This window comes from Macrosteles quadrilineatus, unplaced genomic scaffold (genome assembly GCF_028750875.1).
Source record: "Macrosteles quadrilineatus isolate MER2022 unplaced genomic scaffold, UCM_ALF_1.0 Scaffold_9__3_contigs__length_116548681, whole genome shotgun sequence".
Taxonomy (NCBI): Eukaryota; Metazoa; Arthropoda; class Insecta; order Hemiptera; family Cicadellidae; genus Macrosteles; species Macrosteles quadrilineatus.
Genome location: NW_026542602.1, coordinates 55027056 through 55051755, shown reverse-complemented (window position 1 = coordinate 55051755; position 24700 = coordinate 55027056). Strand labels below are relative to the sequence as shown.

At 37.0% G+C, this 24700-nt stretch overlaps 1 protein-coding gene across 1 annotated transcript; it reads right to left on the bottom strand.

Annotated features, from left to right (window-relative positions):
* Positions 1-648: 648 nt before the first annotated feature.
* On the bottom strand, positions 649-8335 carry LOC129002890 (ras-related protein M-Ras-like). Its single transcript, XM_054431001.1, has 5 exons — positions 8218-8335; positions 6504-6754; positions 4727-4880; positions 4118-4283; positions 649-1831 (listed from the first exon to the last, which is right to left on the bottom strand). Exons 2-5 carry the CDS (start codon positions 6691-6693, stop codon positions 1745-1747), a joined length of 597 nt encoding a protein of 198 aa, XP_054286976.1. The 5' UTR covers positions 6694-6754; positions 8218-8335; the 3' UTR covers positions 649-1744.
* Between the last annotated feature and the right edge of the window lie 16365 nt (positions 8336-24700).

Below are 24700 nucleotides of genomic sequence, written 5' to 3'. Positions count from 1 at the left end.
ATAAAAAATTTAAACAATATGTAAATAAATGCAAAATTTGTAAGGTTAAAAACTATTCTGTTTAAAAATAGTGATTTTTAAATGTAAAAATATATTAATGAGTAGGAACATTTTGGCCACCGCATAATATTTTATACACTACACCAGTTTCCTGCTAATCCGTAAACCTCAAAGAAAAGGTTATTATAAGCACGGAGAAGTAAGGTAAAGAGGAAACTTGCTTAGGATACTGTGTGCTTTCAGGTCTATTATGTTGTGCCAGGAATATCCTTGTGAGGAACTAGGAAGCAAGTACCCCGAGGTAATTCCGTGATCGTTGTAGTACATGATGGCGAGAGGGGCGGTGTTGGACTTTGCCCTAGACACCAGCAACTAGTGCTAGACACCAGCGACTAGTGGTAGACACCAGCAACTAGTGGTAGACACCAGCAACTAGTGGTAGACACCAGCAACTAGTGGTAGACACCAGCAACTAGTGGTAGACACCAGCAACTAGTGGTAGACACCAGCAACTAGTGCTAGACACCAGCATCTAGTGCTAGACACCAGCAGCATCTAGTGCTAGACAACAGCAACTAGTGCTAGACACCAGCAACTAGTGGTAGACACCAGCAACTAGTGCTAGACAACAGCAACTAGTGCTAGACACCAGCAACTAGTGCTAGACACCAGCATCTAGTGCTAGACACCAGCATCTAGTGCTAGACAACAGCAACTAGTGCTAGACAACAGCAACTAGTGCTAGACAACAGCAACTAGTGCTAGACAACAACAACTAGTGCTAGACACCAGCAACTAGTGCTAGACAACAGCATCTAGTGCTAGACACCAGCAACTAGTGCAAGACACCATTTAAGTATACCACTGAATGATTCCTCTTTATCTTACTTCTCTGTAGTGGAGTCATAGAATCTTGCATTAATTTTATGGAATATTTCATCATGAATGTGGGCTTAGGCATTAGGTTTTATTAAAACCAAACAAAGGGCAGTTAGCTAATATTAAACTCACAAACCCATATTAAGTCGTAAATGACAACACTTAAATTCAATCTTTGGTTGATGGATTTTTTAATGTAATTAATTGGTTTATATTGCATTCATTAAACTAAAGGATTCTACTGTATATTTCTATTATTCATTAATTCTTAAATCACCTCAACAGATTAAAATAAACAACAAATTTAAAGTTTGTAAATACTGTTAAAATTAGAAAATAATAAAATATTGAATTCCCACCATTTTTCACACTTCCTCAAATAGGCTATATATAATAAAGTCACTCTTACACAACCCTTATTGTATAAATGAGACTAGAAAGTCTGACTATCAATGGACAACAAACAATAAAATTCTTTTTGGATCAACTATTGACTAGAAAGCATTTACGATTCAATTTTTGTACAGTAAAATACATGACAGAAACAGTTGTTACAACTGTAGGCCTATATATTACTGATTTAATAGCAACTGAGTAACAAAATATATTTCACCATCTGGTGATGGTTAAAATAAGAAAAGTGTACAATAATAAATGTAAAGAAAATGTCACAAACAAATAAAAACAGTATAAATATGGGCAAAAATAGTAGGCTTACAAGAAGCAGATTATCAAACTCTCAATGGGCGTTAAAGCTCATTTTGATGATGAATCCTTATACAGTTTCTTACGTAAAAACATTATAAGAATACCATACCGGCAGACTTGTAGGTTTTTGAAGAATCGGAAGTAGGTTACATTCCCTTTACATCAACACACATTTTTTGGATCGGCGACGATGGCGGTTTTTCTCTGCCTCTGCCGGGGGCTGATTTCTTATTATTCTCACAATCTGAAATCCGAACATTTAAAATCAGCTGTGAATGTGACGACAGGAATATTGCCTATGTGTAAGGGTTGTGATTCAGTTTACCTTTCAGGCATCCAAGCCTGTTAGGGAGGTGAGGCTGGTCTAATAACTATGACAGCATGGAACTCATTTTGTGTATGATCATGGGCCAAATACTGATATTGGAGAAGCAAAGAGTGGAGTGGACTGGAAATGAATCAAGGAAAAAATACAATATATAAAAGTAGTCAAAACGGCAAATGAGCATAATAAACTAGTAGTGTCAGAATTTAAGTATACAAATGATATTAGGGGGCCTATACAGTAGAACCTCTATTAACTAAAAACCTTTTAACAGAAATACTGATTAAAGGTCGATTCACACACATCAGTTACAGCAGCTCCAGTCACATCAGACTTGTCACAGTTAACAAAAATATTCGTTAATGGATTTTCTATGGCGCTATCTACACTCACCCATTGCAGTTCAGTCAGTCGCTCTGCCGGCATCCGTCAGTCAATTGCAGATTTCTTTTCACCGATATCTTTGGATTGTTCGGACGCCTGACGGACGTGTTTGAGATTAGAAAAAAGTACTTTTTATTTAAATGATCAAGTTTATATTTTAACTTTAAGTAATGTTTGTAACAATCAACAAGACGGACGATGAACATTTGATAGAATATTGTGTTTTAACTAAACATTTTTGACTGTAAATAAAGTGATGGAAGAGTGACTGCAACCAAATGACTGACAGTTTGACTGAGAAATTGCGGATGCAACTGTGACTGGACTGTAATGGAACTGTGACTGGACTGATATGTGTGAATCGACCTTAACCAAAACAGCCCACAAAATCATTTTACAGCTATGGCAGAATGCAGTGCTGGCACAAAAAAATCTAGCTGCCACATAACAAAAAAAAAAGGTAAGCGTGTCGGGAGCACGCTATAGAGGGTTATGAAGGGGGAATGATAACGTTTCTGTTTGAGCGCACTACATATTCATGATTTTGCCGCGGCTATGGAATACATGCGAATGTAAAAGAGACACTGTTACATATTTAGGATTTTCCTTTGACTGTGGGCGACAATTATGATGTCCCCGTCACCGTGAGCGATGCTGTTAATATCACCACGTTTGCTGGAGTCAATGATAATGTCTTCATGATCGTTACAGCTTGAGATTTTGCTGCGATCGTGAGCAACAATGATGACATCTCCCCAATCATGGCAGATGTTTCAAGATGTTCTTGCACTCGGTGGAGACATTGAAGATGATATACATTGCAGGAGATGTATATGATTTTGCTGGATAAAATGATAATGCCTTCATGATCACGGGAGATGTTCAAGATTTTGCTTTAAACAAGGGAGACGATGATTATTAAAGTCTTTACGATTGCTGGATTATATTCATGACGACATTATGGTAATATTACCACACCAAATTTATGGATCAAAACCATAAATTTGGTACTGCTTTTCCATTAGCATCAAATCCATACAAGACAAACTTTACATAGTTATGAGTGGTTGGAAATAAATATTAACTGATTTTATTGTTATTTGTCTGCGATTATTGCATACATTTGTTACAAACATTTTATTGAAATTAAAGTTTTACCTGCAATTATCCCAGTAACAACATGAAACTACCTTAACTAATAGCATACCTTGCACAAAGAAAATGATAATTACTGTGGCTTTGGCTAAAATATACGCTAAGTGTATGGTAATTTAATTCATCAAAAAACATAAACTAACTACGGATAAAACAAAAACCAAATCTATATACCATCCTAAACGCAACTACCACCGTAAGTACTAAAAATAAGTGGCCGTGGTTAAATACAAAACCCAGGTGGTTCTTATCCATTAATAAAGCTAAAATGAGCATAGGAGTAACTAAGATGATCCTAAGGGGGGGGGGGGGGGGGGGTTACACCAAGGGGCGCTCTCCTGGAAAATGTCTGAAAATTATACCAATAAACTTAAGTTTTTAGGCTATTTAGAGACACATAAAACAGGTTTTTCAATTGTAGAAACAATTTTAAATGTCAATTTTATTGTTTTTGAGGTCAAAGGAGGGGGGGATCAAACACCGAATAACACCCCCCCCCCCCCCTGGATACGCTACTTACAATGAGCATCTCACCTATAACACACATCTTTGATTGACACTCTTGGCATGAATACACCTGTCTGCATACCCATTTCAATTGCAATTTTTGAGGTAGCAATAACAACATTGAAGTTCAAGTAAGCATATAACTTTAAGAGCTTTTACCTCCTGGAAGGCAGTGTCAATGTTGAGTGGAGGGTCCTTAGCGCTAGTCTCTATGTAGGCTGGGACGCTCAGTCTCTGCGCCAGCTCACGACCATGGTCCTCAGACACCTTGCGTAGATGTACGAGGTCTACCTTATTAGCTACCAGGAGCATCGGGTAGGTATCTCTGCGAAAGAGGGTAAACATGTAGAAAAACATGTCTAAGCTGGGATGATCAGTCTCTGCGCCAGCTCACGACCATGGTCCTTAGACACCTTGCGTAAATGTACGAGGTCTACCTTATTGGCTAAAATTTGCACTTTACATCACCACAAAGCATACAGCAGTATCTCAAAGGGATTTTAAAGACATGAATTGGTCTAACTTAGGTGGACCGGGTCCATCATCTACCTTTGCGTGAAATTTCCGACAAATTTTTTCAGTAGATTTAGCATTCGACCGTAACAAATACCCAGACCTTTTTTTATCAGGTTTTTTTAGGTTTAATCAACTGTTATTTTAAAGTGTTTAAGGCTACTGATAACCTCTAACAGTGCAGTGGTCCCAGATAGGCCTATAGTTAGCTGACAATAGCCTAATATGCATAAGCAGTAAGCATATTACACTTACCTGTCTTTTACTCGGAGAATCTGTGTGTGGAAATTTACTATATTTTCGTAACTTTGCTCATCAGTTACAGAATAAACCAACATGAAGCCATCGCCTTTCCTCATATACTGTTCTCGCATTGCACTGAACTCTTCTTGCCCAGCTGTATCTAGCACTGTAAAGGTTTTTAATAATGTTATAAAAAAAGTATAATAATGATCTACCAAGTATAGTTTTTAAATTTTTATATTCAAAGGGACAAACATTATTTTGTTGTATGGCTTTTGTTTGGCATAAATAGACTGCTGTATACAAGGCCATAGTGTTGGCACCGGCCGGCTTATTTCCATGATGATAACAGGAATAACATGTAAGTAAACATCCTACTATAATAATATATATATATATATATATATATATATATATATATATATATATATATATATATATATATATATATCTAATATATAAAATTCTCGTGTCACAGTGTTTGTCTGCAAACTCCTCCGGAACGACTTCACCGATCGTTATGAAATTTGGTGTGTAAATTCTGTAGGTATGCGAATCGGACGTAAACTATTTCCCGTTTCGAAATTCTTAAAAGGGCTCCGCCCCAGTGGCTCTGGAGTTTCCCATGTTAACCTTATGAGAAATGGAATTAATGAATCTTAACAGCTGTTTCAATTAAACAAGTTGGTTCTGTTCTATGATGTTCAATAGCATTAAAGTTACAAGGATTACCAACAGGGTGCAGCACTATTATTTCTTATACATCAATGACAACAGCTAATTTGCAACCAAAAGGTGAGTGAGCGTAGCGAACGAACTTCAACCTGGAGGCGAGTTAGCGTAGCGAACGAGCTAACCTGAAGGCAAGTGAGCGCAGCGAACGAGCTCCAACCTAAAGGTGAGTGAGCGTAGCGAACAAGCTCCAACCTAAAGGTGAGTGAGCGTAGCAAACAAACTTCAACCAGGACGTGATTGAGCCATGCAAACGAGATAATCTTGAAAATTAAGAAGTTTAACGGGGCAAAGCCCGCGGGTTACAGCTAGTGATAATATATTGGGCAGAATGTATTAGTGCAACAGCTGTTTCAGTAGTAGGCTGCAGTGTTGCCACTTATGTGTAGGTAGCTAGAGTTCGTGTGTTTCCTGGTGAAGCCTGGAGGGTGGGTGGTTAGAGTGGCTCTAAACCGGTTTTGTATGGGCTTCAACCCTACCCCCAGGCTTCACCAGGAAACACACGACCTCTACCACCTTTCATGCTTCTGGTGGAGGCTCAAATACAGGGTGATTTGTACTCAGTGTGACAAATTTTTTAATGTAGAACTTGAAAATGACATTATCTACTCAAATCCATACACAGGTAATTGAGAAATCGCTGTATTAAGTTTAAAAGCATGGTTATTTTTAAAAACATAAAATAATTTTTTGGGACGCTAATTTTGAGACTTGGAACATTTGATATGCATCATCACACTTCATTTACTTTGCACTTACATAAAAAAAAAATTTGTCACGCTGAGTACAAATCACCCTGTATAAAAATGCTCTTCTCACCTAAACGACCTACCTTATTTCTGTCACGAGCTTAATGGATCAGACTCATTAAAAACTTAAAATATCATGAGCAGTGTAACTTAGGCTATTTACCTTGAGCTCAAACTGAAGTGACTGAGAAAAAAAATAGGTTTTTTTGTTTTTTACTTAGTTAAGATTGATTAAAAACTTATTTCTGCAGTCTAAACTAAAGGTGAAGATATTTTTCAATTGGTGATACCCATTTACAAATACTCACCATCTAATATACACATTTGACCATCCACTTCTATGTGTTGAATGTAGCTGTCTTCAATAGTCGGGTCGTAATCGGTAACAAATAGCTTTTGGAAAAACTGGATGGTTATTGCACTTTTGCCAACACCTCCGTCTCCGACCACCACCAACTTGTAGGTGGACAAATTGTTGTTGGGAGCTGCGCGCGCCATGCTAGCCCTTGCACGTCTTCTACCTATTGTTGCGGCTGCTACGCATCAATCAAAGATCAGTCTGAAACCAAATATTTTAAATAAAATAACATTTTTTTTAGAAGTTGGCTGCTTTTTTAACCTTACATTTGCCTGTACATATGACTAAGGTGAGCCGGTACAGTACAAGGGTGAAGTGACTGATAAGAAGTAGTGGCAGGTAGGCCTACTAGGATTTGAACCGACAAAATCGCTGCCTTGGGCCCAAAGTTCATGGCGCTACCGACTAACCTTACAATAACTTAGTAATGCTACAGAATAACTTAATTTAACAAAGGTTAATTTAATGTAACACTTTAAAAAATATTAACTGCTAGGCCAATTGTACATTTTAAAATTTTAATAGGTCCTTTTAATTAATTAGAACAATTTTCTTTAAAGGATGATAATTGTGTAGGAAGAAAGTTTAAGATATGTTAGAGAAAAGATAGTTTTTTTGTCGTCGATTGTCAAATGCTAAGCTATTTCCAGATTGTCTCAGGTAGTGGTTCCCAGCCTGGGTGGGATTGCCACCTATCACACAGTTTGGGTTGTCAAGGGGCAATGATAATTATAAACTTACGGTGTAAAACTAATACATACTATTGAGCCTATCTCTTTTATTTCTTTAACATGTTCGCTACCGCAATAGTACTACATTTTTCATTCATATGGACCAGCAACACACATATGCCACAGCTGGTTTCTATCCATAGACTGCATATATGCGACAGCTGGTCACATTTAAATAGACTAATGTCACCAATTTTTGTGTTACCCAATGTTATTAAAACAAGCTTATCTTCGTAACAGTCTATTTGAAGGGCCCCAAATTCTCTGCAGCGGTCTACAGTGATGTATGTCACATATGTGCATCACTTGGTCTGCGGCTTAAGTTATAATGACATGTTATGATGATTAGTGACGTCATATGATGGTTGGAAAAACTGATTTTTACTTGGCTGCATAACTGGCCCGCAGTATGTGTGTACTGTTAACCAAGTGACACCTGGTCTATGAGTAATATTAAAATGTATATATACCACGGGCCATGGCAATGACTTTGGCGTCGCAAATAGCCTATGTGGTGACAGGTAGCGTACGTGTTAATTAATAGCTTATAACCAGTTGGATTCAAATGTGTATGGATGAATATTTAAAAAATCTTCTGTCAAAATTAAATTCGTTCAATAGGCCTATCTAACTTACAAAAGTAAGTCCCTAGCCTGAGGCAAATTGAGTCCCCTAGGTTCTTAATGATACATTATGTAAATTAAAGCATTATAAAATCATCCTAAAGTAAACCTCGCTGTTCAAATTGTTATAAAGTATAATTAAAGCGTTGATGATTCAAATTAAACAAAAGAAAACATTGTCTACCTTTAAACTTACTTTTCAATAATTATGGTAGGCCTATTTAATAAATGGTATTTAAAATCCAAAACTAAAATGGTATACAGAAGGATCCACTCACAGTTATGGAAATGAAAAACTAACTGTACTCACCTTTCTAGTTAATCTTTTTAGATGACAAATATAAAAATCTAAAATAATATAAAATATAACTTTTTCTACTTCCTAATTAAGGGCTGTCGACATTTGTCGTCTGCCTGCAATGTACAAGACCTCAGCCCAAGACGACGATGCTTTGCTTGACATTTGGATGAGACAAGGCCAATAAAAAAGACACCAAAAGCTTAAAGCATACTGTAAAAAGATGTTAATGTTTAATGATTTTCAGTATTATATAAAGTATTTGTAGTTATATTAAACACCACATTACAATCCTTAGTTAATTTTTAGCTATTATTGCATGTTAAATGCATATATGGTTAATGTTTAATACTTTAATCTGAAATTGTGACCATACTAATGTATGCATTTAGATCACCTACAATAATTTGAAACATTGATTGAATCTATAATTTCATACTCGTTTATAAATTCACTATATTTGGATCAGCTGAAGTGAAGTTAGTTTTAAGGTCAGTTCTGTCATTGATTATGTATTTATATAATGTATACATATAAGCAAGAAAGATAATATAATCAATGGTTCTGACCAGTTAAAGTAGAAGGCGTTTTGTTTTTTCATGAATCAAGAAGTTTACTTTATTTCTTGACATTTGATCAATTTCAAAACTATTTTGGCCGAAAGACTAATCATTTACAAAATTTGATATTACCGTAGACTAACCAACAAAAGTAGACTTCTCGCCCCATTGTAAAATCAGAAGGTTGTTTTTCATGTCTACCGTCCATGTTGGTTGTGAGGTATTTTCTCGAAGTTTACCTTACAAGTTTGACAAACTGTTTACAAGTTTGAGCGGGGGAAGCACAATTTTTATTTCAGCTGCAGTTTTTAAATACGGACAATATGAGAGTTAAAAAATGAGAAATTATAAAACAAATTTTAATGATAAAACTAAGAAAAAATATAAATATAATATTTGGTTATAAAATTGAACTGTCATAACCTAACCTAACTAACCAAACTTACTGATAAAGAAAAATTCGAATGAAGGTTTAGGCCTACTAATCGAAAAAAATAGTTCTGTTCATATAAAATAAAATTATAAATGCCTCGAATTCAATTTTATGATTTTTAATTATAAAATTAAACTGTCATAACCTAACCAAACTTGCTGATAATGAACAAATAGAATGAAGGTTTAATAATCGAAAAAAATAATATTTTCATAAAATAAAACTAACTATAAATAGCTCAAAATCAATTTTATACTGTTTTAATTGTAAAATTAAACAGTCATGACCAAACCAAACTTGCTGAAAATGAAAAAAAATATTAGACAAAAAGTTAATTCCACCAATGTGATTCGAACTGGCTACCCCAGTTTCTCAGCACCGCACGTTATCAATTAGACCACCGAGGCCGATGGCTCCAAACCGTATCGTTGCGGTAATGGTGTTCCCTCAGCCAATAGAATGCTCTCATTATTTTGTCCGTATTAAAAAAACTGCAGAAACTGTACGAACTGTCTATAGGCAAATATGCACTTTTCTTTGTTAAGTGTAAGTCCTGATTCACTCAGCTTTGTCATTACTTCATTCGTGATCTTTTGCAAGTCTCTTTCATTGTTACTGTGAATGAGTATATCATCCATTGAATACTCTACATTCTTAATTTCTTTGAGCAAGTCTGACATAATATACTGGAACACTTCAGGGGCCGATACCAAACCAAAGGGCATGCGTAAACAAGAGTAGCGCCCCCAAGGTGTTGAAAAAGTTAGTAGTTTGGATGTTCTCTTCGTAACTTTTATCTGCCAGAATCCTTTTTTACAGTCAAGGATGGTGAATAAAGTAGAACCATTCAATCTAGCTGAGATGTCCACTAATGTAGCCAATGGGTAATGTCTACGCTTCACATTTTTGTTAAGATCAGTTGGGTCAATGCATAGACGTATTTTGTCTCTTTGTTGGACTATGACCATAGGAGACACACAAGGAGTAGGCTCACTTACCGGAGTAATAATCTTGTCTTTTACCATTTGGTCTATTTCTGCTTTCACTGCGTCACGTATTGGATGGGGTATTCGCCTGGGTGGGTGTATTTTGAAACTAGGATTTTCCACAAGATCAATATCATACTCAAAAGACTTTAAACACCCTATTCCATCATATAATCCACTTCCCAGACAGCACACTTTCTCCTCAGGACATCCCACGGATATTGCGACAGGATATGCAAGATATCCCATAGTGGTCCTATGGTCAACTTGGGATATCACAGGATATCCACAGGAATGCGTAATGTCCCCGCCCGGGGATGTCCTACGGATAAGCTCACATGCATATCCGTGGGACATCCGAGGTCATCCCAGGGTAGTCCTCAGGACATATGGGACTACTATGGGATGTCCCTGGGATAAAGTGTGGTCTGGGCCTGAACATAAAAAACACAAAATAATATAGATTTAGTATGAAAAGCTTAATTATAAGTTTAGTAAATTGATTAAATAGTTAATAAACACAAATTTTGAAGAAAAAAACGAGAAAAAAGTTTTTGGCCCAGACGGGTTTCGAACCTGGTACCTTCGCCTTGTGAGCCTCTTACCTTACCTCCTGAGCTATCTGCGCTTGTTGATTATGGGTGTTTTCAAGTTGTTAAAGAGTAGCCGACAGTTGCAATGGTCGCAATACTTAAAATATTTTTGATACTACAGTATAGGCTATATATGATTCTGTTAATCTGTTTAGGCCTCAAGTAGTTGAATTGTTTTTCTGGTAGTTGGAGAGGATACTGGTATTTGAATATAGATTATTTAATCACCATTAGATTAGCACTGTAATAATTGATTGTTATATGATTAAAATTAGTTTTTTGTTGTTTTATTAATTTAAAGTTAGAATTAAATTCACATTTCACACAACTATGATAGAACTCTATAGTTTTCCTGAACTCAGTGGTAGTAATATGTCAGTAAAGTAAAGTCAACCCTTGCTAGCCATAGTATTAACAAGACATATTTTCAATCTGGGAAACCTTAAACTTTTAAAATAAATTATAAAACCTCAACATCTTAATGCGTGGGAATCTTATTTTTAGAAAAAAAAAAAACAGACCAAAATTATTTGTTAAATAATGAAGACGGCCCAATTATTAATTCGGAATTACTGAAAATAATTACATGAAGAACAACACTGTAACATACCCAAAATTCAAAAGATTAATTTTTCTAATATTATTTTTTATTTTTCCAATATCCTTTAAATCATCTGTTTTAACTTTGTTTAAAATTAATTTATTAAGTAAATATTTACTTTCTGTACTTGTGTAAACACAGCCTGAAGATGGAAACCAAGTTTCTGAAAGCACTAGTGAAAAAAACAAATTATTATATATTGGCCTTGTTGAACATTTAAATTTAGATATACGATATACTGTACATTTCATCAGTGGTAGTATTTTTTTCTTCAGTTTGTTACCGGGACATTACGGGGCATTACAGGATATCCAGTGGATTTTTTACATGTCCCGGGATGTCATGGGACATTCTGGGATATCCTATGGCATTCGTACATATCCCGGGACTTTACAGGATATCCTGAGGTTAACTTACAAATCCCGGGACATTACGGTATATTGTAGGATATCCTGTGGATTTCGTACTCGTCCCGGGATTTTGCGGGATATCCTGAGGATAGCGCACATATCCCGAGACATTCTCAGGACATATGGGACTACTATGGGATGTCCCTGGGATAAAGTGTGCTGTCTGGGTTATAGACTGATCAATTATACCAGCAATCCGTTTTACGAACCCTAGGGTTTCACATGATACTCTTCCTAATATTGATTGATGCCCATTTGGAACTATTACAAACAAGACAGTGTCTTTATGAGACTTTTTGGTTACAACTGGACAAATGGCTTCACCAAAAACTGGCGTTTTTTGGTTGTTAAAAGAAACAAGGCATTTAGTTGCAGAAGGTACAATTTTCAGATTACAAGCTAGTGCCAAATCATGGGAAATAACATTGCACTGAGCCCCAGTATCTAATTTAAACTGCACAGTTTTGTTATTTGGCAATTCTAATAATTCCGTCCAATCTTGATTGTTGACTGGGTTAGAGATGCAATCAACATGCAACGGATAATCAGAATCTTCAATCTCTACAACCTCTAAAATATCAGTATTTTTACTCTTACTAGGGAGATTCTTTCGAGTTTTACACATCTTAGCAAAATGACCTTTAGTCAAGCATTGATTGCAAGTTCGATTAAAAGCTGGACATTGGCCTCTAGAGTGTTGTAAACCACAACGTTTACAGTCAAAGACTGAATTTTGTAACGTAGGCCTAGAAAAGGAATCGTCCCTTTTAACGACATTAACATTTGTAGGGCTGTCAGAGGCTATTTCTGCTAGTTGTTTCTTAGCTTGTTCATGTGCCCTACACTTACTAATTGCATCATCTAGGGTAAGCTTATCAGTAGAAAGTAGCTTTTCCCTTAAGCTAGAATCTGATATGCCAATAACTATTCTATCTCTTATCAAACTGTTTTTTAGTTGCTCAAAATTACAAGAATTAGCATGGTTAACCAATTTTGTAAAAAAATCTTCAAAACTTTGATGGGTTTCTTGTGTAATTTTGTTGAACAAAAATTTCTCAAATACTTCATTAGATTCACCAACAAAAAACTTATCAAATCGTTGAACAACTTCATCTAATTCAATATCTTCATCATCCATGAAACCAAAACTGTTATATATATCTATAACATCTGGGCCTAAACTAGACATAAATGATGCTACCTGTACTGCATTGGATTTCCTATCAAGGCCAGAAGCTGTGTAGTACCAGTTCCACTGTTGCTTCCATTTCTTCCAAGAAGGAGCCATCTGAGTACTTGAAACCACAAGACATTTTGGTGGTTTTACATTATTATCTTTGTCTTCTGTATGGTTTGTATGGATATCATCATCTTCCTTAAAGTCATACCTCTTATTTCTATTCCGTGTGGGTTTCGGCACCATGTCATTAGATTAATTATTAAATAATTGTACTGAACTCAAGAAAGGTTGTTTATTTCTAATTTAACAAAAACTCAATCAAAATATAAAAACAATAACACAAAACATATGTAGAACAATTACCATATGTTATAAACATATTAACTACTACTGTCACTAACTATGGAACAACGGAACAACAGGAAATCAGCTGTTTCCCCGTCCTCGCTCGCGCGCTCGCAAGGGCGGTCCTAGACATATATTTTGGGGCGGGGGGTCACCGGGGGGCCTGGGGAGTAAAATGAGTGGTTTTTAAGCTATTTTGAGGACCTAGTTTAATAATGTGTTCAACCTTCCCAGTTTATTTAAAGGTCAAAGAAATGTCTAAAAATAAACTTGTATAATGTCATGTTTTTGCATTATTGAGACTTGTGGTTTTAATAACAAAGGAATGCCGCAACATTACAACACATTCAAGCATTATATTGATTTACGAAAACACCCTTTCAACTGGTGCCGATGTGCATGCTAAACAGAAAATATCCAAAATCAGACCAAGATTTCAAAAAAGAGAACTTATTTTATCTAAGAAGTGTTTAAGAACTTGCACCAAACACGACTGCATTTTACCTGCCCAGTAAGCAACAGTTAACCTACACAAAGTACACTACCCAACTAACGTTGCGTCGGCGTCCCGTCACTGCTACCGCCTGAAGAATTGGTTCTCAGTGCTCTCATTTTTTTCTACGCCATTGCCAGTGGCATTTTACAAGGGGTCAACGTGGGAATAAAGATTTTGTGCAACGTTTTTGTGGTTGTGCCGGGAATTAAATCCGTCCCTTCCGCATCTAAGTCTGAGACACTACCTCACTACCATTTTGTTGTTGTTTTGTGGCTAGCAACATGCATATTGGGTTGTGTTATTCTTATGTATGATATCAGGTGCTCTAAATATGAATACCATTTAATATTGAAAAATTTGAAATTTGCTACGGTTATCATTGAATACGGTTACATTGAATATCATTGAATGTAATTACTGTAATTACAATTTCCTAACGCTGAACTCAGATAAATTAATATTCAACTATCTTTCAAACTTTTACTATTGATACAACTTCTTTTCTTTATCCAATACCCAATTCAAGTTTTCAATCATCTGGGTTAAAATGAATTATAACATTAAATGCCGAAAAATTAAATAAGAAGAAGAATGCAGCCGAACGTCGAACGTCAGCATCGGACACTGTTGTTGCCATATGTGGCTGAAAGCGTCAGTTGTCTGCCTATCTTCCCTACTTTTCATAACGTACAAAAGCATAGTCAGACTTGAACGATCCAAAGTTTTAGGTTAGACTTTGTAATTAGTCCTTTCGTTCGCTACAAGTGTAAAGACTACAACGAATTTGAATTTCGTAAAACGATTTGCAATAAAAATTATTAATGTTTCCCTGGTATAATAGTTTATGTATATAAAAAATATTTTGGGGGGGTCATGACCCCCCCCCCCTGGGACCGCCCTTGCCCGCTCATTGATATATAACAAACATGTTGTGTTTATATATCGATGTGCGCGCTCGGCGCTCGCCTTTGCCCTAGCATGTCAACAGCTGACTGCTGTAAAAATTGGATGATGAGTACAACCTTCCATAGCGTAATATTGTTTTACGAGTGCAGCTGTTGCTCGAATTCGAGCAATTGCAAAGTATTTCAGGCATTCAAAACTAATAACAGTTGCAATTTCCGATGACTTAAAAGAGTCAACTCAATGATTATGTAATCAATCACTCTACTCCAGTTATCGAAACTGGAAACGAACTCACTCTGAATACGAAAGCTCTTGTGTGTATCGTATTTACTATGAACAGCTGTAATTAACACAAATAATTCGTCTGTTTAAGTAAGCAATAGTTATTTATGTAACTAGTGGTGAAAGTGGCACTTTGCTGCACACGAGAGCAATGTTTACGCACGAGCCGCAGGCGAGTGTGGAATGATCTCGAGTGCAGCAAAGGCCTTTTTCACTCGTGTTACACATTATATTTTTCCTACAGTCACTATAAAGCATATAAATAATTAGTCTTTCAAACACTATGCAACACGTTTTTAGGTTCAGCTGGCAACACAAATGGTGCCCTAGAGAAAGTAGTACCCAGGGTCCATATCATTCCGCTATTTTTCCTCGGCAAGAAATGTGCTTCGCGTTTTGAGAATATAGTTCCGTATGTTTTTGTAATTTGAAGTGGTTTCCGTGCCTAAAAAAAAAATGCTTAAAAGGTATTTTCTTGTTTATTAAGATCGTAGGAAGGTTTTAAAAACGTTTAAAAGAAAAGTCCAGAAAGTTCAGAAATACCGAAACTATAAACACGAAATGACAGGTTAAATCGTAGTTATAATAGTCAATCAGATGCTCATAGGATAATTATCCAACCTATTTGTTGCCAACCTATTTCCAAGCGTACACGGATTACGTGCATAATGGAACCACGCTGTTTTGTGTTGTTTCGTTGGAATCCTGATGTGCGGCAAAGTATAAACCGTACGGCAAATTATAAATATGCAGCAATTAGCAGCTTTCTGTACTATAAACAGTACAAGGAAGCCAACTTTGTCGGGTGACTGTAGGAAAAAGCTTTTCTTCATAAGAAATACATTGGTAATTGGTATTTTGATGGCCTCTGGGGCAAAGCGGCAAAGGCCGAGGACTTTTATTACAGGAATTAGTGAAAGGGGGCGTCTACAAAAAAAAAAAAAAAACAAAAAAACGTTATTTTGACACATCGTTTGTAAAAATCCGTCCATTATTAACGGAGGAGTAGTGTTTCGTAGAAATCTATGATAAGCTGGATAATTTAATTGCTGATGTTAATAATGTATTTGAAATCTAAGGAAACTAGTGCTACAAACATATTTTACTAACTTGGTTGAAATGAAATATTACTGTTTGAATTTGGGTTGGCGTAAATAATACAATGAAAAAAAGCAAGCCTGGACAATTTGTTATACTATGTATTAAAATAAAACTGAATTAACACTTTGCTGCATTTCTTGAACTATGGAAACAAAGGAAAGTCATGGAACACCAAGTAGAAGAAATTTAAATGATGGTTTTTAGCGAATTTCCCATATAGGGAATAAGCTATTTTTATTTTCAAGAGTAGTAAAAAAAAATTAATCGTTATTATGAACAACTTTATGAGTGGGAAACATTTGTAGAAAACTCTAAAAAATAAGTTCAGCTTTTGAAAAATGATAAGATATTTACAAGAAATGTTGATCATATCGAACTGTTGTGTACATCGTGAGTATTTCAATAATCTTTGAGTCGACTCTTTTAAAGTCATCAGAAATTATGCCTGTAATAACGCCTGTAATACTTCAAAATTTCTCGAATTGGAGCTACTAGTACACTAGTAATTGTTAAATAGTGCAATGAGCAATTAATCAGGAATATAATTATCTTTAATAGCGATCGCAATAAAACAAAAACTCGTGTTACAAAATAAAACGGATTTAATCATGAACTTAATATAAACCAGTAAACATTTCAATAGGCTTGGGATTGCATTTGAGATTGAATTTCACTGATCAATTTTTGTTTTCTCGCTTCATGTCTGGCCACCATCGTATCTGTGAGTTTGTGCGTCACCCGAATCACTGGGAGGGACAGATTCCTCTTGATCTCTTGATATAAAGTGTAAAAATGATTGTCATCATGCAACGTCATTAACTCATACCTGACTGACTTGTAATGGTGCACAAAAACACAAACAAACATCGCCATAGCAACAACACTGCTGCGACTCAACATGTAACATAACACGTACAATCCGTTCACTTCGGTACTGCAGGGGAAGTATGGATAGTTGTATATTATGTAGAACATGTTTGAGGTGGAATACACATTGATGATGTTAGTCGAGATGTACTTCACAGGGAATGTTAGCAGTTGAAACAACATGAATGTTACAAATATCCAGTATATGTGCATAAAGGAACGAAGACCAGTTAAGAAGAATCTGAACACTGTACGTCCGAATCTCCAAAATGAGTAGAAACGAAGCAAAATCAAAATATACAAGGTGCAAAGTAACGCTCTAGTAGTAAAATAATAATGCGTGATCTTGTAGAAGTCGAAGGAGTTGAGTTCGTCAGCGTGCAGTTGATACTCGGTGACGTAATGAAGAGCGGTAAGTTGATGAAGCAACAAATAGACAAGCACAGCCAAACCGTTGACTGTCATCAGCAGCTCGTGCACGCGATGCCAGTTCTTAAACAGAGCCAACACTCCGACAAAGTTTGTCAGCACGACGATTCTGACGCAGAGCATAAACACCATTAAGATGAACACTGTGAGCCACCAGTCCAGTTGCAGATTAGGGTCAACCGAGTGGACCACTGTTTTAGGCAGGATCTGCCCTGTGACTGTGTGTTCTGCAATCAATGTAACCTCCGAGAACAGACGTGTGTTGGTGTTGTACACCTTGATCTGAGCAAGGACCGCTCTGGTGTAATGTCCCAGCCATCCCTTCCGCAACAATTTGTTCAAAGACGCGCTAAAGTCTTCTCTAGACGCCTTAAGATCCCGTTTGTACCCTCCACTCGTGTAAGTCAATCCTGTTTCACCGTTGAAACTGAAGTTTGGATCGTCTAGAGGCCTGGTGTAGGACCAGTTACCCAGTAGTTCAATCCCAAGCCATTCGTCTGTTTCATTTAGATCTCCACGTCTCAGCCAGTACGGAATATAATCATTTGTGTCTTCAGATCCTCTACCGAATGGAGCTGCACAGTCCTTTGACGAATTCAAGTACGTTTTGCAATATTTCGGTTTCACTCTAAACTGTCTCAGTCGAAACTTCTCAATCATCCTACTGACACTGTCATGCAACCAGTCTTGTCTAAAGTACTTCAGTTCAGATTCTCGACTAAGAGGTATGTAGTTGTACCAAGAGTACCTAAAAAGATAAGGCTCGCAGTGTTCCTGCAAGTAGGAGTAGTAGTCCGATGTGTTGTGAACTTTGTCAAAATCACCCATCAAAGTGCGCAGATGTGCATTGGTTTGGTAAACAATGGACATATTTGACGTTAGTATCGCACCGAGCACTATGAGGAACAACAACTGTACTAATAGTTGGTACAACCTTTGAAGCCTGCCAGTCCTTAGCATCTTCTGTCTGTGTTCTTCATGGAAGACTTCATTCGGTGATCGATAAGTGGGTTGAGATCGTAGGTGTACGAGATTAGACAAGTATTTAACATTTCCAAATAAATTAGTCTGTTTGCCTTCTGAAGGGTCAAAGGTGTAAACGTCCTTGTAAATTATGCGTTTGAAGAAGACTGCTAACAGAGCTGAAATACATACAATTTTTAAAGGTAACAAAATAAACACATGGAATATTATTGAAAGAGCCACAACTGTTAACCACTTTTCAGTCTTTACAGGAGGAAGGTTTTTTGATAAAAGAATACTCATTGTTAAGCAACCCAGTGTGATTAAGGAAACTGTAATCCAAGATGTGTATAACCAAATCTTATCAATAACAACGTTAGGATCATCTCTTTCCAGCCGGACAGGAACTAATGGCTTCGGCATCAACATCAAATTAACAGATTCACACAATGTCCTCTTCTTCAGAACCCCAGTCTCTAGTTGATGTCTCCGGCCGTAGTGAATATAAGTCTTGTCTTCAGTCAGCGACATAGTCGAGGGCGAACACAAATAATCCTCATGTATACTTATTCTAGTGACTCTTTTCGTATGTGCTTTACCTTCTCCGTGTGTTTCTATGTAAAATATTATCTTGTATATCTTTCTAAACAAATGCATCAATACAAATGCTACAATAGCAGCAATGATACAGGTATACATGCCCATTTCCACCATCAACCATGTCAAAGAATAAGAGAACTCGTCTATTTCCAAAGCCTCGTCGTACATGTTGATAAGTGTTATGCTAGCAGCCATTGATACAACTGTGTAAGACACGATGATAGCTAGTCTGTCTACCCGAGTAACTGGGTCTCTTGCATGTCTTGTGACTGTGGCGAGCCAAACATGGGAGAGATGAAACTCCAACTTTAAGTAGTCCAGGAATACTCTCGGTGGACTCTTTATTGCAGAATATGTTGATGGTAATAAACTCGCCTGAGGGAACCTCTTTGAACTTAAAGTGATCCAGTCATTTACTAGGAAATAGTAGCAGTTCTTATGGTGTAAATCATAAATAATTATAGAATCACAAAACCAGTGAGGTCTGGCTCCTGCATTGTCATGCCAGATGTCCAAACAAGATATTTCTCCAAGAGATTCAGCTTCGTAGATCAAAAACCAGTCCTCTCCTCTTGTACCCATGACCTCGTGTGTTTTACTTGTCAAAACGTGTCTTCGACCATCATTCGATGTCCCATAAATTTTTACACCCACAGCTGCGTCCGTGCCAGCTCCGAACCGTGCTCCAGTCATAACGCAGACTAGATATCCATGACGCTCACCTGGTAAGTTATCCGGTAATATTGATACTAGTCCTGCAGTTCTTTCATAACGGTCGGCCTTCCAGCAGATTAGTGCAAACAGAAGTAGTGAGAGCAAGAGAATTAACAGCGTTAGATGTAAAGTTGTATTAACTCCTCTTAAGGTAAGGAACAATGATACGTCACTCACAACATCCAGAGATAGTGAAACCTCTTTTACTAGTCCACCAATCAAAGACAGTCTGCTACACCTACATGCAAGATTGTCTGTTAGGTTATCATGCGTTGCTAAACATCCTCTAGTTTCCCACACGTCATGAAAGGTGTAACAATTCTTTGAATAAATTTTTACACCAAAGCTTATTGTACGAGTTTCATTTATGTGTATCACGTCGCTGGGTTGAATCGCCATGTAATAAAGATGCTGGACATGCGAGGATTCAGTAACAATATGGAGCTTTGGCCTAGCAGCCGAAATATTCTTTCCCTCCGTCATAAGCATTTCGTAAGTAGGTCTGATGCCTTTCCTTATAAGCACTACTATATCCACGTTGTCGTCCAATTTAAATTCAGCCTCTACAATCGCTGAAGGCATTGGATCAAATCTGTAAACAGGCAAGTTCTCGTCCAATACATGTCCTACCGACGGATTCAGCCTTGTGAGTGAAACGTTTTTGAAAGGTATATTTGAAATCAAATTAGACACATTAAATTTTATCATTATTTCATCTCGTAGAAAAAATGGTTCACGACAAGTGTGATAGTTCTGGATCCTATAACAAACCGACACATCGATTGTGTATTCCGTGTTTGTTTTTATCACCCAAGTTGGATTCTGTCGAAAAGTTGTTATAATCAAAGTCAATGTGTTTTCTATTTCTAGTCTTGATTCTAACTGAATTAATTTTTTGAGTAGTTCTGGGTAGTCTGCTTTAACCCACAAATCAATTTCCCCCACACTTGTTTTTATCACTTCATGCAACTGTGAAGGAAGTTGTCTGTACATTAGAGATGATTTTATGAAAGACAAGGTTTTCTGAACATGTTGACAGATATTCTTTATTTTCATGTATACATTTAGTATATTTTCATGAATGTGTAGGTCAAACTCGAGTGGTGTTGTTTCGCTTCCATCGTAGAATTCTTTAACTTCCAATTCAATAAAAATACAATCCAAAACATGTCTTATGAGTTTGTAAAGGACCTGAAATGTGCACAAGCGACCCTCTAATATCGCGCCAAACAAAGTCTCTGATAAAGTGTGTAGGGTTTTAGCCGCATACCAAGCACTGTCGAGGTTCAGAAATCCTCGACCTGACATCAGTATATCGTGCAAAGTAAAAATACCAATCTTTGCATCGTCAAACCTGGTAATTGCCTGTAAACTCATGAAATGGAGTAGACTGTTATAAATGTCACTTTTCCTCAAATGGTAATCACTTGCTGCATATAATAGATCCGATATGATAGAGGCTGTTTCGAGGGAATCGCCAACACTTTGTTCGCTAGAGTATTTGATTAGGTCGTCTAACATAGTTTTGACATCCGCAGTTGTGTAGGTAATCATTAAAAGGTAGGTTTTAACAATAAACATGGAATCCATTCCGTAATCATCAAATGATATTATTTCTAGCCTACCTCGTGTAAGAACGAATTCTTCAATGTCACTAGTCTCTTGCGACTTAAACATTCTAGTCCTTGAGCCTGGCTCATATGTGTCATAGAATTCGTATAGTTTAGCCGAAGAGGATGATGAACAAGATAGTCTGAACTTCGTTAGTCCTGTTGACCCTATCTTTGGTTCAATCTCGCACTTTAGAGAAGTGTCAGTCACCGTCGTAGTTATTGGATACATGGCGAACTGCGAAGTGTTGTTGGTGCGAACTTTGAATTGATACGTTGAGTTTTCCTTTAGTTTTCCACTATCTATTATAAGTATGAACGATGGCGAGTCGCTTGGCTGCCTTAGAGATTCCGCAGAACTTTCCTCTACTTTGTTTTCAACGAACTTATAATCAGTCCATTCAAATTTCATTCTTAATAAAAGTCTCCATGGACCATCAACTCGCAAGTAAACTATATCATTAGGGTTGGTTTTGCTTCCACAGTTGTATATGCAGCTAATGATAATGTTCTTCAAAACTGTTTCGTTCTTTCCCAGTTCTCCCACGAAGATGATTTGATTCGCGAAGGCTGGATTGACCTTTGTACTGTCCCTAAACGTCATCATCAATGTAAAGTTGTATACTCTATCATTTTGCAGAACCATAGGGTCGATTTTGTAAAGTGTGTTGGACTGAAAGTTCGTCGAGTAAGGTTTGCAGACAGCTTCATCAGTCCAGTTGCATGTAAATGTAAATTGACATTTAGACTTGCCCGGAGCTGAGTTAAAGTCTTTGGACTCGGAAGCGTCCAGCTCCAAACCGTGTTCTCTGTAGACGAACCTGGATATACCCCCTGAGATCACAGCCACCAGGGAAGAAAATTCGACATTCAACAAACAAATGTTGAAGTTGGTCTCCCTTCTCTGTCCATTGTTGATGATACCAGTCGCTGACAGATTAACAAGGTAAAGTCCTTCCCATCGAAAAGGTCCTACGTTCCACGATAGTGATCTGAAGTAAGACTCTGCAACCTTTTGCGCTAAGGAGGTGTCACCTTCTAATTTATAAGCTTCCCATTTGAAAAAAAGGTTCTGATTCAACTGTTTCTCTGGATATTTTGTTCTTGTGTAGTTTTTCACGTAGTAAATATTAGCTTTCAAACTAATGTCGTCCCCGAACTTATACTTTTTAGTAGTTTTCAAATTATGACCACAATCCGTGAATCGAATGATGGGTATGTCCTCGTAGTTCTCTGGATACCATACAAGGTAGTTGCGGACGTGATCACCCAAAAATATGCCCTTCCAGTACGTGTTCAGTTGGATCTGTCGAGTGAAAGACATAATCTTTTCACCTGGTGGCGTGGTCCAATCAAACGGGATTGTGAAACTAGCCTCATAAAACTGTTGTTCGCTGACTTTTTCACCGACTTTGATAAAATCACACACGTCATTTTTAAATGATTTTACACCTAAGAAATAATATTCACACAATTCCATTGCATTGTCCACTGCATTCGAATGCATTCCAACATTGTCCTGGTTCACCTTGTTTTGTATCGACGCTACGTATCCTCCGATCTGGTCGTGCACTAACAACGTAGGGGTTTCGGAAGTCTTCAACATGCTTACTAGCAGTTTGGCCGGTTCGTTGAAAAACACATGTATCTGGGGAATGAGCTGAAACCCGCTCGGGTAGGGATCCCCGCTGACTCGATCCACATGCTGGAATTTATCTACTCGCCCTCTGTAATGACATCTGGGCCCGTACCATCCTGTCGGCTGCCCCAATTTGTTCAAACAGAAACAAATACAGTCCCCGTAACCCTCGAATTCCAGGGTGGAATAAGGCCAATTACATTTATCCATGAAATTTTCGCAGTGCTTCCTGTTGTACGAGCAAGGCAATTTGTGTTCGAAGAGATTCGGGTCAATAAGCTTACAAATCCCTCTATCACAGTAGCCACATCTTATGTATAGAGCGAGGGGTCCGTTGCAGTCCAAGTCTTTACTGCACGGACCCCCTAGAACACTTTTTAATTGTCCAACTCCAATGTAACTACGGGAAGTTACAAACCGGAGAGAACACAGAAATAGTAAGACAGTCGTCAACTTTAAAACCATAACAAATTAAAATAAAAAACGTAAAAAACTAAATTAAGAGAATAACATTGTTGACAACGTTGTAAGTAAAGAAGTGCGTATGTTTTGTTTCCTAAAACTGACAGTATTTTTAACAAATTTTAAACATATGTTTTAAGTAATTAACTGAATAAATCCCCTATGCTTGCCATAGAAGAGCAATGAATATTTTTGTTTGAGCTAGGAGTCGTGAAGAGTCTTTAGTCATGATAATAGAGTTCTTCAACATGAGTTTATGAAGTGACGAACCTAAATGGCTGAGTTCAAACACTCTAATGGATACAACAGATCGTTCTACGTCCCTTGGTAAAAACCGAATCAAAACTGATATAAAAAGTCATGTTTACGGGAATCTAAAAAATACCCCCGCCGCAGCAAACCTGCAGACTAAGCGAATTTCCATTTACCTGAATTGAACGAGTACCTAGGTTTGCTGCTACACAGGGAATAGGGAGGCTAATCAATTGTGGTTTTTAGTAAAATATTAGTAGCTTACTATAAAAAAAAATAAATTTGCCAAGTTTCATCAAAATATTTCCATAAACAAGCAAACTGCAACATTTTACAATACTCTCCTTAAGAATATCACGGGAATTTACAATTTTTTGAATTTTATTCGTAACCAATAGCCATACAAAACACTTTGGTATATTAAATTATTTGTTTTTTAAGCACTTTAAAATGGTCTGGAGAAAAAGGTGTTTTGAGGGTCAAAATGAGAAAAACTATTTTTATCCCATAAGACCTCCCGTAAACCCCTGTTCCCATGGTCCGATCATGCTGGTTCGCGAACTCATTCAAGTTAATCTTATAGCCTACTTATACTTTTCTTTGAAATGGCGACCATACAAATGTAGGTATTTTAAGCCAAGTATGAATGGAGATGAGTGTGGGATGAGTGGCGCGATCTTGTAGTCTTGTTAGTGACTAAGGCCGACATAATCCTTAGACACAGCTGTTAATTAATAGCCCATACAGCTAATGGCAACTAAGGGACCTACAGTTTATAGTGGAATCCGAACCACTTTTTTGCCATGGTATATAGGAATTGGTCTAATTATCAGGATAGTACTGCGGATAGTCGTATTACTCTTTCGTGCGGACGTTAATCCACACTAGGGAGTATCGCATCCTGCCTTTAAACCAAATTTCATCAAAATCGGAGAAAAATTACTAAAGTTCATGGTTCACTGACGTATATATATATATATATATATATATATATATATTGTTATATATATAACAATTTCAAAGAATAGTGTTTTTGGCCTTTAGGGACTTAAAAATGAAAAAGTAT